At 40.6% G+C, this 17,889-nt stretch overlaps 1 protein-coding gene across 2 annotated transcripts in view; it reads right to left on the bottom strand.

Moving 5' to 3' along the window:
- Positions 1-17,889, bottom strand: part of KCND2 (potassium voltage-gated channel subfamily D member 2) — an 802,199-nt gene that overhangs the window by 88,341 nt on the left and 695,969 nt on the right. For both annotated transcript variants that reach the window (XM_073573367.1, XM_073573368.1), the window contains exon 4: positions 9,041-9,136. In XM_073573367.1, the coding sequence (XP_073429468.1) occupies positions 9,041-9,136 (96 nt within the window). The remainder of the gene's footprint in view (positions 1-9,040; positions 9,137-17,889) is intronic.

Here is a 17,889-nt window from a genome sequence, read left to right as displayed (position 1 = left end):
GAACAAAGGTCTCATAGACTTCCATTGAGAGCTTGTGAATTTGCAGTCACAAGATGGTGGCGTGGGACAGGAGCAATGCCGGGAAGAGCCGAAGATGATGACTGGTAAGGGAACTTATATTACTCGTACCATTCCAGGGCTAAAATAAAAAAATGCTGGAGTGGTTCTTTAAGCTCAGTTCCTACAATGTGTACTAATATTTCATAGGGTCTAATCCGTCAGAATATATAGAGAAACATCAATTCTACATAACAACCTGACTGCAGAGATATATTAGCACAAAAAACTGCAAATGTTTAAAGCAAGTTTGTCACCAGATTTTTATCACCTAATCTGAAAGAAGCATTGTGAGGAGGCAAAGATCCCGATTCCAGTGATGTGTCACTTACTGGTCTGCTTGTTGTAGTTTTGATAAAATCATTGTTTTGTCATCAGGAGATTGTCACTAGAGGACTAGTTGTTTTGTGCCACGTAGTCCTCAATATTCATGAGCTTTGTATCTGCCAATCGGTGGTGTGGGTGGGGTTACACAGAGCTCAGCGTTAAGAGAACTTGCTAGATCTGCAGCTGTAAAAACTGTGATTTGATCAGCAAGCAGTACAGTAAGTGACACATTGCAGGAATCATGGTCTCTGCCCCCATAACTTGCAGCACTCAGATGAGGTATCAAAAATCTCATGACGTATTCCTTTTAAAGAAAGTAGCTGTTGGCTTTCCTGACATGTCTGTTTTAGTAAATCCTTGAATTCCCCATAACATAAGAATTATGGAGCATCTTTCCTTACAATCCTGCATTGTGCTGTACCCATGTTGTTCTTCCTGGAAACAAATGAATATATTCCATCTGTCAATAGGTAGCGCACCTACAGGGTGTCACGCTGACAGTACTGATTGGACAATGTCATGAATTCTATTCATATATACATTTCTTAGGCTAGTTTCACACTAGCATATGGAGGAGCTGCAGAGGGATACGGACTTCCTCCGTGAAGCTCCGCCCATGGCCGCACCTCCTCCGGTCAGCTCCGCCTCCGTCGGCATGCGGCCTGCGTACCCTATCTTTAGCATTAGGTACGCAGGCCATGCCGATGTATGCGGATGCAGAGCCATAGTTACTCATTATATGTTGGCATGAGTCATTGCTATCGATAAAGAAGAAAGGCAAGGGATTAAAAAAAGCTGCAAGACTGCAAGCTGTGTATTGCAGTAGTCTCATATGTGCATTACTGCTATAACATGTAGAAGTGAATCATTTTAGTTGGTGGAAATAGAAAAGACATTTGATAGAACTTAGGACAGTCTCAGACACTTAGCACATAGTCAGTCATTTCAGTAGTTACACACCACCTATTCAGTGTGTTCGGAGACCCAGCTGTGGTATACTAAAAGAAAACCTCATCTCCTTAGTTCTATAGATGAAATGCTTTCAAGAATAACTGTTTAATACAGTACAGTAATTTCATCATAGACATAATCATGGTTACAGCTCTCGCAATCAGGCATCATGATCCCGACCCCTGAAATAAAACCCAGCTGTGACTAGTATCCCCAGATGTGGCAACTGCAAGGAAATATATATTATTACATAGTGCCCATTCTCCAGTCTAGCAGGCAAGGAAAGAAGGAGACTTACCTCTATGGCATCAATACGACATCGTAGAGTATATGGTATAGGGTTGTCCTGATCTTACTATTTATCTCTGCAGACTCTCTTCCTCTAGCTATAATGATTGCCTGAAGCACAATTCTTTCGTTCTCAGATAAGACCCCACTAGAGGTGTCCACTGTTCCCATTTAGCACTCATTTACCCTCATCCGAACGAAAATGTTTATTGCTGAGAAATGGCTATTCCTCCCCCATGGATAGTTTTCTTTCTAATTCAAAAAGTTATGAAACACCCCATGGCTTTTGCCCATTAATTGGAGAATATTTTGCTATTGCATGGTAACTTTGCCTTTTTTATGCTCACTTCCACATTTTGTATCCTATTATACTATTATATTGCACTATTACTTTTGAGTTTATACTATAATATAATTTTCATAAAAAGTAAAGAGGTTTTCCACTACGCTATCATTGATGACATATCCTTAGAATAGGCCATCAATGTCTGATCGGTCGGGCTCTGACACCCCCCCTCCAATCAGCTATTCTCGGTGTCCGTGGCGGTGGTCGGAAATGCTCACTTGGGGAGCTCCTCTATCTTCTGATAGTGGCAGCAGCTAGGTACTGCAAATCTGCCTCCTTTTAATTTGAATAAGAGGCGGATGTGTAGTACCCAGTTGCGGCCACTATCAGAAGACGGAGCAGCTCTGCAATTCAGCATTTTTGGCCAGCCACCACCAATACTGAGAACAGCTGATTGGCGAAGTTGCCAGGTGTCGGACCCTGACCGATCAGACACTGATGACTTATCCGAAGGATTGGACAACCTCTTTAAGTAATCTTAAAAATAGTGCTTTATTATAGTAATGATCCTGAACCTGCACAACCTGATTAGTTTAGCTGTTTTGTTATGATGCAATATCAGAAATCAATGAATTCTGGAGAAGTGGAATCCCTGATTTAAAATTGCCAATTCCTATATTGCAAATAATCACAGAAAGCTAAGACAATGAACAAGCAGGGAGTCCTGTGAGAACTTAAAGGGTTATCCAGCCTAAACAAATTAGCAGCTATCTGACATGGGATAGGTAATATCTGATAGATTGGTGTGAGTATGACCACTGAGATCCCCTCAATAAATAGAGTACTTGTGTCTACCATTTTTTATTTACTTCTCATCTACCCACAAGACTGTGATCAGAAGGAGTTGATTGAAGCACATTTACTCATGACACAAACTCTATGACACCATACCTTTCAACTTTTGAAGAACAGAGAGAGGAACATATCCTGCGGCGTGCTCAGCGCGCCATAGCAAATTTTAGCCACGCCCTGGCCACACTCCAATCCACGCCCATTTACCATTTCTTTCTACCCTGCCAAGAGGAGATGTCAGAGGGGCGGTGGCAGTGAGAGAAATTTAGTAAATGGTCAAGACTGCAGGGCGTAGATCCAGATCTGGGACTGTCCGTTCTATTCAGGATGTTTTGGACTAGAGATAAGCAGATTGATTCATGGGGTTATGATTGAGTGGGCACGTCAGTGGTACCTGGCGAATGGATGGGAAACCTGTGCTTTTTGATTAGCCAGGGCTGACAAGACATCATTTGTGCGTCCTGCTCATCTCTAGTTGGACCTCTGGATTTATTTTTTGTTCATTCATTCACAGTTGGAGCCGCTAGAACGTTCTCATCTTTATTTAAGCTTTACTATATGACATCTGGCTTCTTTGTGTACAAATTTGAAGACGCAGATGCAGTGTCCAAATGCATAGAACAGAAGGACAGCATCCAAACTTGTGCACTGTATTTGGCAGAATAAAAGAAGATTTATTTACTTCACTCAAGTTTGGATGCTGTCCTTCTATTCTATTTGTGTCTGTAAGTCCTTGTTCACAAATAGCAGAAATAATGTCTTTTGTTTTCTGTTCTCTTCAAACTACACAAGCTTCTCTGTTTATTGAATTTTTGCTGATTTTATTACTCCCTTTTTACCCCTTATTTGATGAGTTTTTCTTGTAAATGTGAAGTCGCGTTTTAATGTGTTTTTTACAGTACTGAAAACATTCGATTCTGCACTTAAAAAAGTGGCTGCAGTTTTTACATCCGATTTTTTTCTAGGCTCCACATACACACATGGTCAAAATTGTTGGTACCCCTCGTTTAATGACAGAAAAACCCACAATGGTGACAGAAATAACTTGAATCTGACAAAAGTAATAATAAATAAAAAATCTAAGAAAATAAACAAATGAAAGTCAGACATTGCTTTTCAACCATGCTTCCACAGAACTTAAAAAAAAAAACCTCATGAAATAGGCCTGGACAGAAATGATGGTACCCTTCTATAATAATAAATACCCTAAGCAACTTCCGGTTGTAACAACTTCCGTCCAGTTGTAACCGGTGACGTCACCGCACACCTCTTTCCATGTTAACCCTCAACACACACACTCCTCTCACCTTTCACCATCTCCACTCACTCTTTCACTCCACATACGACCCTTTCTCTCACTCCGTCTCTCATACTCACGCTGTCATCGCCGCTGATCCACGATCCCCGACATCTTCTTCCGCCGGCGCCATCCTGGATCCAGACGTCCTCCACGCCGGCGACATGTTCTTGCGGCGATGCCATTTTGGATCGGCGAAATCCCGCGATACTCAAGATGGCGTCGCCGCAAGAACATGTCGCCGGCGATGACGACATCGGGATCCAAAATGGCGTCGGCGAAAACTCGCGAGATTTCGTCGACGCCATTTTGGATCCCGACGTCGTCCACGCCGGCGACATGTTCTTCCGGCGACGCCATCTTGACTATCGCGGGATTTCACGATACTCAAGATGGCGTCGCCGCAAGAACATGTCGCCGGCGTGGACAACGTCTGGATCCAGGATGGCGCCAGCGGAAGAAGATGTCGGGGATCGTGGAGCAGTGGCGATGACGGCGTGAGTATGAGAGACTGAGTGAGAGAAGGGGTCGTATGTGGAGTGAAAGAGTGAGTGGAGATGGTGAAAGGTGAGAGGAGTGTGTGTTGAGGAGTGTGGGTGTTGAGGGTTAACATGGCAAGAGGTGTGATGCTATCGCATCCTCCCGATGCGATAGCATCGGGCCATAATCTAGTAACTTAGTATTTGTTGCACAACCTTTTGAGGAAATCACTGCAATCAAATGATTCAATGAGACTTCTGCACCACTTGACAGGTATTTTGTCCCACTCCTCAAGAGCAAACTGCTCCAGTTGTCTCGTGTTTGATGGTTGCCTTTTCCAGATGGCATGTTTCAGCTCTTTCCAAAGATGCTCAATAGGATTTAGATTAGGGCTCATAGAAGGCCACTTCAGAATAGGCCAATGTTTTTTTCATAGCCATCCTTGGGTGCTTTTAGCTGTGTGTTTTGGGTCATTATCCTGTTGCAAGACCCATGACCTGCTACTGAGACCAAGCTTTCTGACACTGGGCAGCAGATTTCTCTCTAGAATTCCTTGATAGACTTGAGATTTCATTTTAACCTGCACAGATTATAGACACCCTGTGCCAGATGCAGCAAAGCAGCCCCAGAACATACCAGAGCCTCCTCCATGTTTCAGAGTAGGGACAGTGTTCTTTTCTTGATATGCTTCATTTTTCCATCTGTGAACATAGAGCTGATGTGCCTTGCCAAAAAGTTCCATTTTTGTCCATGGACATTCTCCCAGAAGCTTTGTGGCTTGTCAACATGTAGTTTGGCAAATTCCAGTCTGGCTTTTTTATGATTTTTTTTCAACAATGATGTCCTCCTTGGTGGTCTCCCATGAAGTCCACTTTGGCTCATATAATGACGGATGGTGACACTGATGTTCCTTGAGCTTGAAGTTCACCATTAATCTGTTTAGAAGTTTTTCTGGGCTTTTTTGTTACCATTCGTCTCTTTGATATGTCATCAATTTTCCTCCTGTGGTCACGTCCAGGGAGGTTGGCTACAGTCCCATGGAGCTTAAATTTCTGAATAATATGTGCAACTGTAGTCACAGGAGCATCAAGCTGCTTGGAGATGGTCTTATAACTTTTATCTTTAACATGTTTGTCTATAATTTTCTTTCTAATCTCCTTAGACAACTCTTTCCTTCGCTTCCACTGGTCCATGTTGAGTGTGATACACATCATGTCACCAAACAGCATAGTGAGTATCTGTAGCCCTCTATACAGGCTCACGCACTGATTCCAAGATTGTAGACACCTGCGATGCTAATTAGTGGACACACCTTGATTTAACATGTCCCTTTTGTCATATTATTTTCAGGGTTAACATAATTTCTGTCCAATTTCATGAGGTTTATTTTTTTTAAATTCTGTGGAAGCATGATTGAAAAGTAATGTAACAAGAGACTCGGCACTCAACTTAATATGATCAATGGCAATATTTAATGTCCACAGCGTAGTAAACAGAAAATGTTTCGGTCTACAACCAGACATTCATCAGTTACCATATACTTTACTTTAAAGTTGTCGGATGGACAAGTGAATTAGCTTGAATAATAGATGAATCAGAGTGATATGGTAAGTGCCACTTAAGATGGAAGTGGTGCTGCCTGTATCGGTGTGGCAGATCTGTGTGGTAATAGTGCTCAGCACGACGTGCAGAGTGGCGTGTCGGACGCGTTATCCACCACTGGTCCTGAAAAGCAGCATTTACTCTACGTGTGAACAAGGCCTCAGGGTTACCTTTTTTAAATTTTTTTTATAGATTTAATAGAGAAAAAAAATCAATCACGGCATTTTTTTACGTCATTCATCGCCTGAGTAAATAATCTGATTGCTATGTTGTGCCAGTTGTTACGATTACAGAGTCACTAAATATGTCCATGTTAATCACTTATTTGTGATATTTTTTTTTAAAGTGCATTAAACATGACATTATTGTAATATTTTATTTTTTTTAATAATTTTATAGGAAGAAAAAATGTTTTATTTTATTCTTTATACATAGAAATGCACTGTAATATTCAATGTGTCTCTATGTTATCAGTATGATTTGCCTGTGGGGTCACTGCCTGCATTACAGGTCATGTACACAAAATTCTCCCAAAGACATCAATGGAGTCTATGGCTCCATATTTTTAGCTGACAGGTAATGATAGAGGTTGTGGCTTCAAGTCCTGTGGAGACTCACAAAAAAAAAGAAAAATGACATTTTGGTAATTATTTTTCATTATTTTTAGTAGTTAGAGCTATGGACTCTACTCTACGTCCATTGGTACAATAGTCTTAAATCCACGGCCAGCTCCTCAGACTGATTTTTTCTTCACCTGTAGAATACAGAAACATAGAAATACACTATTGTATACAATGTATCTCCTTATACCTGTATAATCTGCTTCTGGGACTGTTGCCTGGAATACAGCTTAAGATTACCAAAATTTCCCATATTTATCAATTGGGCTGTGGCTCATAGCTATAGCTACTGCCTGTAATCATGGAGTTGTGAGTTTGAGTACCCGTGAGACAAGATCACAGGAGAAGAAGGGAATAGTTTATTTAATTTATGCAGAGAGATGCCCCACTCTCAAATGAGCAGAAGCCACTGAGTGATGATGACATTGGAGACAGTTGAGTATTAGAAGTAGGGACAAAGCCCTGAGGCATCGGGACAGATCCACTGAATGTGGGACGGTTGGGAGCTATGTGACACTGAAGATGTACTGCACTAGGCATTCTTAGTGTCATATACATTCAACTCCTTTTGCAGCCAATGGATAGCAGGAAGCACAAGTTTCCAGTCCTTGTGATCCATAGGGTATCATCTCTGGGAACTACACCAGTCTAATAGCTATCAATTATTCACTGAATATGTAACAACTTGTTAAGACTGAAAAACCCTTTTGAAGGGGTTTTCTGAGTCCTTATTTGAGCTGTAGGTGAAATATGTTAAAGTATTAAAAGGACGTATAGTCACTGGTTAAATATCCTGACGTATCAGTCCTGCCTCCTCACTAGTCACTGTTTACTTGACTGTAGTGATGTTTTGCCAAATTATCACACATGACCACTCCATTCACCCTCTGTCCTCATTGGTACATCTCTGTGGTCAAGAATTCGCTGCTGCAACATTCATTAATGGAACATGAGCTAGTCATTGTGGCACCCAAGAAAACAATGCTCAATGAGGAAGACTGGACTATTAGCACTTAAATGGCAATGAGATTTAACCAGTGAGTATATGTTCTTTTATTACTATTGTTTTTTTCCATATTTTACCTCTTTGGACAAATTTCTCAGGAAGACAGAAAACTCATCTAACACATTTGGAAATACAGCTGTGCAGGAGAATTGACTAAAATACAGGCTGTGTGCTGGATCAGTACAAGAAAATAAAGCAATATATTCATAAAGTTAGAGTACGGGACCATACTTTATAAGGCAGATGGTCTTTATTCTGGGGAGAAAGCAGGTATAGAGATAATTGACATCAGCAGGGGTATATTCTACTTAGTAGAAGGCTAATATGACTTCACTTGGATAATGTGTATTGTTAACAAGATTGATAAATTCAATACTCCTCCATAGTTATCTGGCACCCATCTAACATTTTTATAACAGGGTGGGAATTGCCAGCAGTTTAGCCCTTAATGGCTGTGTGTTGAGTTATTTAGGGGCACACAAAATTTACACTGTTTCACAAGCTGATATACGTATCAATGTGTGATATCTTGTGTTGTCTCATGAAAATCTATAATAAAATATTTACAAATGTGTGAGGGGTGTACTCACTTTTGTGTTATACAGTAACTGTATGTTTACTATACAAATCGGATATTATTTCTAGTATTAGTTAACACATTCTTATCATTGGTCTACTACAGTTATCAGAACTGCAAGAAAGAACATCAAGTGTGATCAACAAACATTTGTCCACCCTACCTGCAGAAGACCACCATGCAAAATGGCCAACTTCCACCTTCCAGAAAAACATTTTTAGTGGTTGTTTTACATTTTGTATTTTTCATTATTGCTTTAAATTTTAATATTATTTTTAAATGTATAAATTTTTTTATTTTTAATATTGTTTATAACTGTGGTGCAGTCAACCCATAGGTAAGGCGTGAATAATTTTACATGTAGCTGTAAATTGTATTAAAAAAATAAAAATGAATTTTAGAAAATAATGTTAAAAAATTATTACTTTACTAAATCATGCCTCGTAGATTACCTTTTAAAGGGAGATGACTGACATACAAAGACTAACTTCTAAAAATGTCAAAACATGAACAGTAAGGGCAACAATAATTTCTTGTTTGGAGAAAAAAATGTAATGTAAAAATAATAGAACTGGACTGAGTGATTGTCTCGGCTGTAAATATTTTCAAGAGCGATTGTAGCTCATCAGGAATATAACTCACACAAAGCTCATGTTATTCTGTTTTCAACTAAAGGAAATTGTTTCAATTTCCCTACCGTGGTCTTTTCCAGACAGTGAAGCAAGTGGTGATGCTGTGTTGCAAATGTAGATCCGGTTTTGGTAACAAGAGCTTGTTCCTCTTCGCTGGAACCCTGTAAATCAGAGAAATACAATATTTTTACATTCAGCTACTTTTTAAAATATGTATGTGAATCAAATATTAATGCTAATACTTATATGTTTGCATCAATAAAGAGAGAAAAATCCTTTATTACTATTTCTCACATTGTTAAAGAAAAAACTTTTCAATTCCCATGTATTCATATTGACTTATATTAAAGCAATCCATTATTTCTATGGTGCCTCTTTGGACACTACTAACATATGCATCTACTTTAGATTCTAGCATGCAGTATGCACAGTTTTGATTTGCTATGTGAATCCAGGGAGCAGAAGAGCATGTAACAAATCTTCCACGTCCTTTTGGCCTTGCTTCTCTTACATTTAGCTTCTATAAATACTTTAATATACCAAAGGTATTGAAGAAGATCTCTCATTGATTTTTTCTTTCTGAAAATTATTTTAAGACCTGTATTATTATAGAACAATATGGACCTAAGGCAATGATTTGTTCGATGCCAATACTATAGAAACGAATTACATTTCAGCCTTTATTTTTGAAATGCTATAATTGCTTTATTGATTACCTATTTAGTTTACTTGCTTAGAAAACATTATGCTCATAACATGCATGTTCAGCATGCGCACATTTTTATATTTTGGTTAAAATCCTTCTCCTCACCCCAAACAACATACCGTAAGGTTGGTATTTTATCCCCATTCTCTAGAAAAATACCTTTCTCCTTCAAGGAGAAAGCTTGTAGGGATATTTGTTATGCTTTTTTAATATAGCGCCACCATATTCCACAGCGTTTTACAGATATTATCATCATTGCCCCAATAGGGCTCACAATCTAAATTCCCTATCTTTGGAGTGTTGGAGGAAACCATGTAAACGCAGGGAGAACACACAAAGTCCATCCAGATGTTGTCCTAGGTGGAATTTGAACCCAGGACCTCAGCACTGAAAGGCAATAGTGCTATCCACTGAGTTCTGTACTGCACTGACAGTGTAAGGCCGAGCACCCATGATCCATAACAAGCAGCACTTTGAACGGAGGTTGTGTTCACTGCATCCAAAGCATTGCTTTCTATTGAACGCAGGTAAATCCGCATGTTTTCACTGAACCATGTGGATTTACCGCATCCAATATATTCTATGGGTGATATTTCTCTTGCAGAGACTAACAAAATTGACATGCTGCCATCTGGAAAGACGCGCCGCATGTCAGTCTCCGTGAGTCATCCGCAGTCGACTATAGATGCATAGTGGACATTGGATTTCTTGAAATCCCATCCACTGTGCTGTCCCAGCTGATAACTGCAGTTTTGACGCTGCATAAATATGCAGCATCAAACCTACAGCCTTTCCTGATTGTGGGCATGTACCCTAAGTAGCACTGAGCGTGGTTCTCATTGGCTGCAAGTTAGAGGCACACACACTGCGCTATATCTTAGATACACAAATACACACACATAAACACACTCACACTGTACTATATCTTAGAGTTTATCACTGCCCTGGTCCAGCATCCAGTCAAGTGCTCCATGGCAGCTGGACCAGGAGTTGACTGATGCTTTAATCCAGGCTTGGGAGGAGATCCCTCAGGAGAAAATATGTCGCCTCATCAGGAGCATTGTAGGGAGGTCATACAGGCACGTGGAGGCCACACACACTACTGAGCATCATTTCTTTCTCTTGAGACGTTTCCACTGAAGTTGAATCAGCCTGTAATTTTATTTTCCAATTTGTTTTATTGTTCTAAATTCATTCCACTTTGTAATGAATAAAGATTTGCAACTGGAATATTTAATTCAGTGATATCTAGGATGTAGTATTTTGTGTTCCTAGAGTCATTACAAACAGCGTTATCTATTTCAAGTGTTTATTTCCGTTAATGTTGATGATTATGGCTTACAGCCAATGAAAACCCAAAAGTCATTATCTAAGTAAATTAGAATAATTAACAAAAAACACCTGCAAAGGCTTCCTAAGCATTTTAAAAGGTCCCTTAATTTGTTTCAGTATGCTCCACAATCATGGGGAAGACTGCTGACTTGACAGATGTCCAGAACACAATCATTGACACACTCCACAAGGAGGGTAAGCTACAAAAGTCATTGCTAAAGAAGCTAGCTGTTCACAGAGTGCTGTATCCAAGCATATTAATGGATAGTTGAGTGGAAGGAAAAAGTGTGGTAGAAAAAGGTGCACAAGCCAGCGGGATAACCGCAGCCTTGAAAGGATTATTAAGAAAAGGCCATTCAAAAATTTGGGAGAGATTCACAAGGAGTGGACTGCTGCTGAAGTCATCACTTCAAGAGCAACCACACACAGATGTATCCAGGACATGGGCTACAAGTGTCAAATTACTTTTGTCAAGCCACTCATGACCAATAGACAACGCGAGAAGCTTCTTGCCTGGGCCAAGGAGAAAAAGAACTGGACTGTTGCCCAGTGGTCAAAGGTGTTGTTTTCAGATGAAAGTAAATTTTGCATTTCATTTGGAAATCAAGGTCCCCAGAGTTTGGAGGAAGAGTGGAGAGACACAACCCAAACTGCTTGAGGTCTAGTGTGAAGTTTCCACTATCACTGATGGTTTAGGGAGCCATGTCATCTGCTGCTGTAGTTCGACTGTGTTTTATTAAGACCAAATTCAACGCAGCCGTCTACCAGGAAATTTTACAGCACTTCATGCTTAACTCTGCCGACATGCTTTTTGGAGATGGAAATTCAATTCTCCATCAAGACTTGGCACCTATCCACACTACCAAAAGTACCAATACCTGGTATAAAAACAACAGTATCACTATGCTTGATTGGCCAGCAAACTCACCTGACCTTAACTTCATAGAGAATCTATGGGATATTGTCTACTGCTGACATCACTGAGGCTGTGCTGACTCCCTGCCTGACCCGCGGTGAACTGACAGTGTGGGAAAATGTTCAGAAACTTTCCCACGCTAATCAGTTCATCTCCGGTCAGGCGGGGAGGCTGCGCAGGCAACTTCTCAGTCATTCCTCTGTGTTTTACAGCCGGGCCGGTCGCATAAGCACCACTCCAGGTTGTAAACTATTTAACCCCTTCAGATGGATTGCGGCATGGGACTTGACTGTACGGCGGACAGGTATGGGATATTGTTGCTTTTTTATTTTGGATTTTTTACAGGAGAACGATGGCTTAATGTCACCTTACAATAGCAAGGTGACATTAACCCCTTATCACCCCATATGCCACCCGCTACAAGGCAATGGGAAGAGAGCAGGTAAGTCCCGGAATTGGCGCATCTTACAGATACGCATTTTCTGGGGTGGCTGGGGGCAGATTTTTTTAAGCCAGAGGGGACCAAAAACAATGGTCCCTTTCTAGGCTACTAATTTCTGCCCTCAGTCACTGGCTTGCCATCTCTGGCGGAGAAAATTGCACGGCAGCCCACGCAAGTTTTTTCTGTGAATTAATTCTTTAATTTAACACCTACAGCTCCAATATTTTACACACATACACTAGTAACATTATTAGTGAGGGACATATATACTGTATGTAAACCATGTGTCATATCCTGTGGGGTTCTGTAATGATTTTACAAAAGTCGACAAATGAATTATCACCTATTCTACTATGAAATATAAAGATATATAAAGTATATGTGTCTCACAGACATATATATATATATATATACACCTATTCTATGTGTATACATGTATTCTATATTTTGTATTCTAACATGCCAGTATGATTTTACTGTATAGCTGCATATGAATTGTCGGCTTTCCAAAGGACACCGGTGAGTAAAAATCAGACAGCACTCACATGGTGCGAGTGCTGTCCAATTTTTTTCTCGCATCCATTGACTTGCATTGGTGAGTCTCGTCCGAGAATCGCAGCAATACGCAGCATGCTGCGATTTTTTTCTCAATCCGATTTCGGCTGAGAAAAAAAATCGCAAATGAGATGTCACCTATTAAATAAAATTTTTATCAGATTTCACTTGTACATATTTCTTGCCAGTGAGTATGAGCCCTTAGGCTATGTGCACACGTAACGGAACTCTCGTGGAAATTACCACGAGAATTCCGGATTCCATTCCGCGGGAAAATCGCATTTTAAATTCCCGCGATTTTCCCGTGGAAAAACTAGCGTTTTGCAAGCGTAATTAGCTTGCAAAATGCTAGCGTTTTCCAAGCAATCTGTAGCATCGCTTGGAGAACCGATTGACAGGTTGGTCACACTCGTCAAACATAGTGTTTGACGAGTGTGACCAACTTTTTACTACTGATTCTGCCTATGCAGCATCAGTAGTAAAAGATAGGATGTAAAAAATAATTTAAAAAATAAAATATATTGTTATTCTTACCTTCCGGCATCCCGCGCAGCCTTCCCGCCTCTCTCCACGCTCCCGGTCCCAGTAATCCTTTGCACGAATGACCGCGAGACTTCGTGCTCCCACGACGTCATTGCGAATGACCACGAGACGTCGCGCTCCCGCGACGCCATCACGAATTACCACGAGACATCGTGCTCCCGCGAGATTACGACGTCATCGCGGTCATTCACACAAAGGATTACTGGGACCGGGAGCGTGGAGAGAGGCGGGAAGGCTGTGCGGGATGCCAGAAGGTAAGAATAACAATATTTTTTATTTTAATTCTATTTTTTACAGGGATATGGTACCCACAGCCCCGAGAAGAGACTCCCCTCCTCTGGATCGTGGGTACCATCGGCAAATGTTCTGCTTACTTTTCGCATGATGGGCACAGCCACATGCGGAAAGTAAGCAGAACAATGCATTCCTATGGGTGCAGGATCGCCGGGATTCCGCTAAAATTAATGAGCATGCTGCGTTTTTTACCACTAAGCGATTCCGCCGCGGAAAAAAACGAAGCATTAGCACAGCATTGCGGAATCCCATAGGAGTGCATGGGATGCTTATTTTTCGCATTTTCGCGGCAAAATCGCGCGTTTAAAACCGCCGTGAAAACACAAAAAAACCCTGACGTGTGAATGTAGCCTTAGAGGTATGGTCGTACCAGTCTCGGTATCACCTTCAGTTTGCTCTAGCAGCTTCCAACACCAAACATGAAAAGTTCACACTGAACAGGTTGCAGCTTCCACATGTTACTTTGCAGCTTCAACACAGACTGGTTAGCTTTCCTAGTTGACCCGTGCAGTCTTCAGAGGGAGACTTTGGGTTGTTGTTCTCCCAGCTACAGCTCATATTTTGGCTGGTAACCAGCTACAGCACCCTCCAATCTGCTCAACATCCGGCAGACACAAGGTGAACCCATTTCCTGGTTCTAAGTCAAAGCTTAGCATTTTTGAGGTAAGTATATTTTTTTGCAAAAGGAGGATATGTTAAATAAAGAAAATAAATAAGGCTTTACAACTGTTTTAGTACTAAAATGTAACAACTGTACTCACCTCAACAATAGTGCTTGCTCTCTAGAAAATTATTTTCCATACATGTAGTATTTTAAGGTTACATATGTTACATTTTTTGGCAAGTGGAGATAACTTAAAAAAAAATAGTGGTTACCATCCTTTTTCACCTAGCATGATAGGTTGAGGTCACAATAAGGGTGTGTTTGCATTAAAGACCTAAAAATGCTTCAATTGTCCTTAGAGTCTTTTGAGAGTTATACGCCTATTTTCAGGGCAGTAAAAGACTTTACAGTATTGAAATTCACCGCAGATCAAATTTTTGGGGAAAATCCAATCAAGGAGGCAAATATGAATGCCGAAAGATTCAATACATATTTCTTATACACATATATCTGGGATTATGTGATTTTGTATGCCTTACCACAGCTATCTGACCCTATCTCCTGACATGTTTGACTATGTTCCTTCTGCTGTCATTGCACCTAGTAACTGTACCTTTAAAAAATCTCTGTGTATTGCTGTTCCATCTGCACTAGATGCTAGAAGAGAATGAAATAACACGCAGCTGAGATAGATGGAATTTCTAAAAATAAATTGTGCAATTCATTCTGGGTTCATTCTTCCCCTGGTGTTGCAGGAACCAGACAATAGCTCATGCACAAGAATGGCACTTTTTCTTTAAATGAAAAAACAGACTCCTTTTTCTGATGTCATACAGTACATCGTCTTTAAGTGCAGATGGTTATAATTATGCCTAAATGAAGCTTAATGTCACGCCTGCCTTTTTGGAAAACACCAGCGATTGTCTTACCACTGTCTCTAACATCATGTCCTCCTGCTATCTGAAATTGAACCTGTCAAAAACTGAACTCCTCGTGTTTCCTCCCTCTACTAACCTACCTATGCCCGACATTGCCATTTCCGTGTGTGGTTCCACCATTACTCTCCAGCAGCATGCCCGCTGTCTTGGGGTCATACTTGATTCCGAGCTTTCATTCACACCCTTCATCCGATCACTGGCTCGCTCTTGTTATCTGCACCTAAAAAACATTTCTAGAATTCGACCCTTTCGACTCTGCAAAAACTCTTACTGTTTCTCTTTTCATTCTCGTCTGGACTATTGTAACTCTCTACTAATCGGTCTCCCTCTTACCAAACTCTCCCCTCTCCAATCTGTGTTGAATGCTGCAGCCAGGATCATATTTCTCACCAATCATTATACCAATGCCTCTACCTTGTGCCAGTCCTTACACTGGTTACCCATCCACTCCAGAATTCAGTATAAACTTATTACCCTCACCCAGAAAGCACTCCATGGCTCAGCACCATCCTACATGTCCTCCCTCGTCTCAGCCTACCACCCTACCCATGCCGTCCGTTCTGCTAATGACCTGAGGTTAACATCCTCAATAATCAGAACCTCCCACTCCCATCTCCAAGACTTTTCATGTGCTGCGTCAATTCTTTGGAATGCACTACCCAGGTTAATACGATTAATCCCCAATCCCCACAGTTTTAAGCGTGCCCTAAAAACGCATTTGTTCAGACTGGCCTATCGTCTCAAGGCATTAACCTAAATATCCCTCTGTGATCATTCAAATTTCTTTAGCATAACCAGGTTCCTCGCATTATGTTCTCATATGCTTTATGCATTTAATAGCCCTTTGTGTCTGTACTGTTACATATTTAGAATGTTAACTGGTTCATGCAGCATCACAGGAACACCCGATTCTTACACTATGGCTGGTCCAAACAACAAAAGCAATTATTACCATCCACCTTTCGTGTCTCCCCTTTTTCCTTATAGATTGTAAGCTTGCGAGCAGGGCCCTCATTCCTCTTGGTATCTGATGATTTATGTGTTTATTGGTATGCTGTAATGTCTATTGTCTGTAGAAGTCCCCTCTATAATGTAAAGTGCTGCGGAATATGTTGGCACTATAGAAATAAAATTATTATTATTAATAAGCTCTCAGGATTTTTATACCCATCTAAATTCTGCTGAGTAAATGACAACTCCGAGTGACATGCAAATCAATGATCGCTTTTTACAGCTTCTTTTCAGTTGCACTACTTGGTGATAGCTGAATGGAGCAAAGTTCAATTTTTAGTCGTTGATTTCAAACTATGGTTTTCCTATTCTGTGATAACCTTCTATATGTCTTAAATCAGCTATACATGTTGAGGAGAATTGGCTTTGTGCCTGCAGGTTTTTGCTATATTGCTCAAATTCTTTGGAATACTTAATTGAAACAATCAAGCTGGAGGTTCAATGTATGACCTCTGCAAGTATGGTGATGAGGCATTTGAAATATCAGGTCATTTGTAGGACAAATGTATTCTCTAATCTGCTTTTGCTCACCTGCCAGTTTATCTATTTGGAAACTAGTGGTAAAACTAAGCAATTTACTGTTGTGTTATCAGATCAATGTCATCCATCTATAAAGGTACATTGCAGTATTATGACTGTTTTGTACAACGTTGCTGTAGTATTGTGGTAAAGATTAGAGTTGAGCGACTTTGGTCGGATCGCGTTTCATGAAACAAAATTTGTTTCAGATGAAACTGGTCCGACTAGGGCAAAAAAAAGTTGGAGTTTCGTCCGAAACCCGACCCCAATGCAAGTCAATGGGAAATAAAAGTCAGCATTGAGCGGATGACATTCATCCACTCAATGCCGACTTTTATTCCCCATTGACTTGCCTTGGGGTTGGGTTTCAGACGAAACTCTGACTTTTTTTGCCCTAGTCGGACCAGTTTCATCTGAAACAAATTTTGTTTCACGAAACTCGACCCGACCAAAGTCGCCCAACTCTAGTAAAGATGTGTAATACTGAACCTTTCAAAACCCTAAAATTTATACAAAATTTTCATTGGAATTTCATAAATATCCACAATAAAGAAATTGTCACATGTTCCATCAGACTCCACATAAAAGACTGTATTTCTTACTGAAAACAAAGGGACACTGATTTTATATAGTGTAGGGATGTGACTCGCTTAGGTGCAGCGGGAGACAAAGATGATACAGGTTCTTCCAAAGTTCATGTGGTTTATTCACGTCATAAACACACAAGGCAGCGTAACACCAAAAAGGAACCTTTAGCTCAGGCAAAAAAGCACAAATGTCCGTGGTTGTAGACTCAGACCAGGAGTCTCAGCACACATGGGAGGCTTAGTCCTCCCCACACACAGCTCCCTGGTTCAGGAGCAGGCCACATTATAAGGCTGTAGCCACACCCACGAACCCAGAAGCTGACTGGTCACCTGACTGTGACCTCATCACAGGTCCTTCAAACAACAACAATAATAATATCTGGTATGCTTTACTTTATAGAGACAAGCCATTTATGAGGCACATATCTCCCATCGATTACAAGACTCTTAGCCCTGCCACATACCTC

Source organism: Dendrobates tinctorius, unplaced genomic scaffold (genome assembly GCF_039654945.1).
Source record: "Dendrobates tinctorius isolate UK_male_01 unplaced genomic scaffold, ASM3965494v1 ptg000035l, whole genome shotgun sequence".
NCBI lineage: Eukaryota > Metazoa > Chordata > Amphibia > Anura > Dendrobatidae > Dendrobates > Dendrobates tinctorius.
The sequence above is the reverse complement of the archived record's forward strand: the minus strand, read 5'-3'. Positions and strand labels throughout refer to the sequence as shown.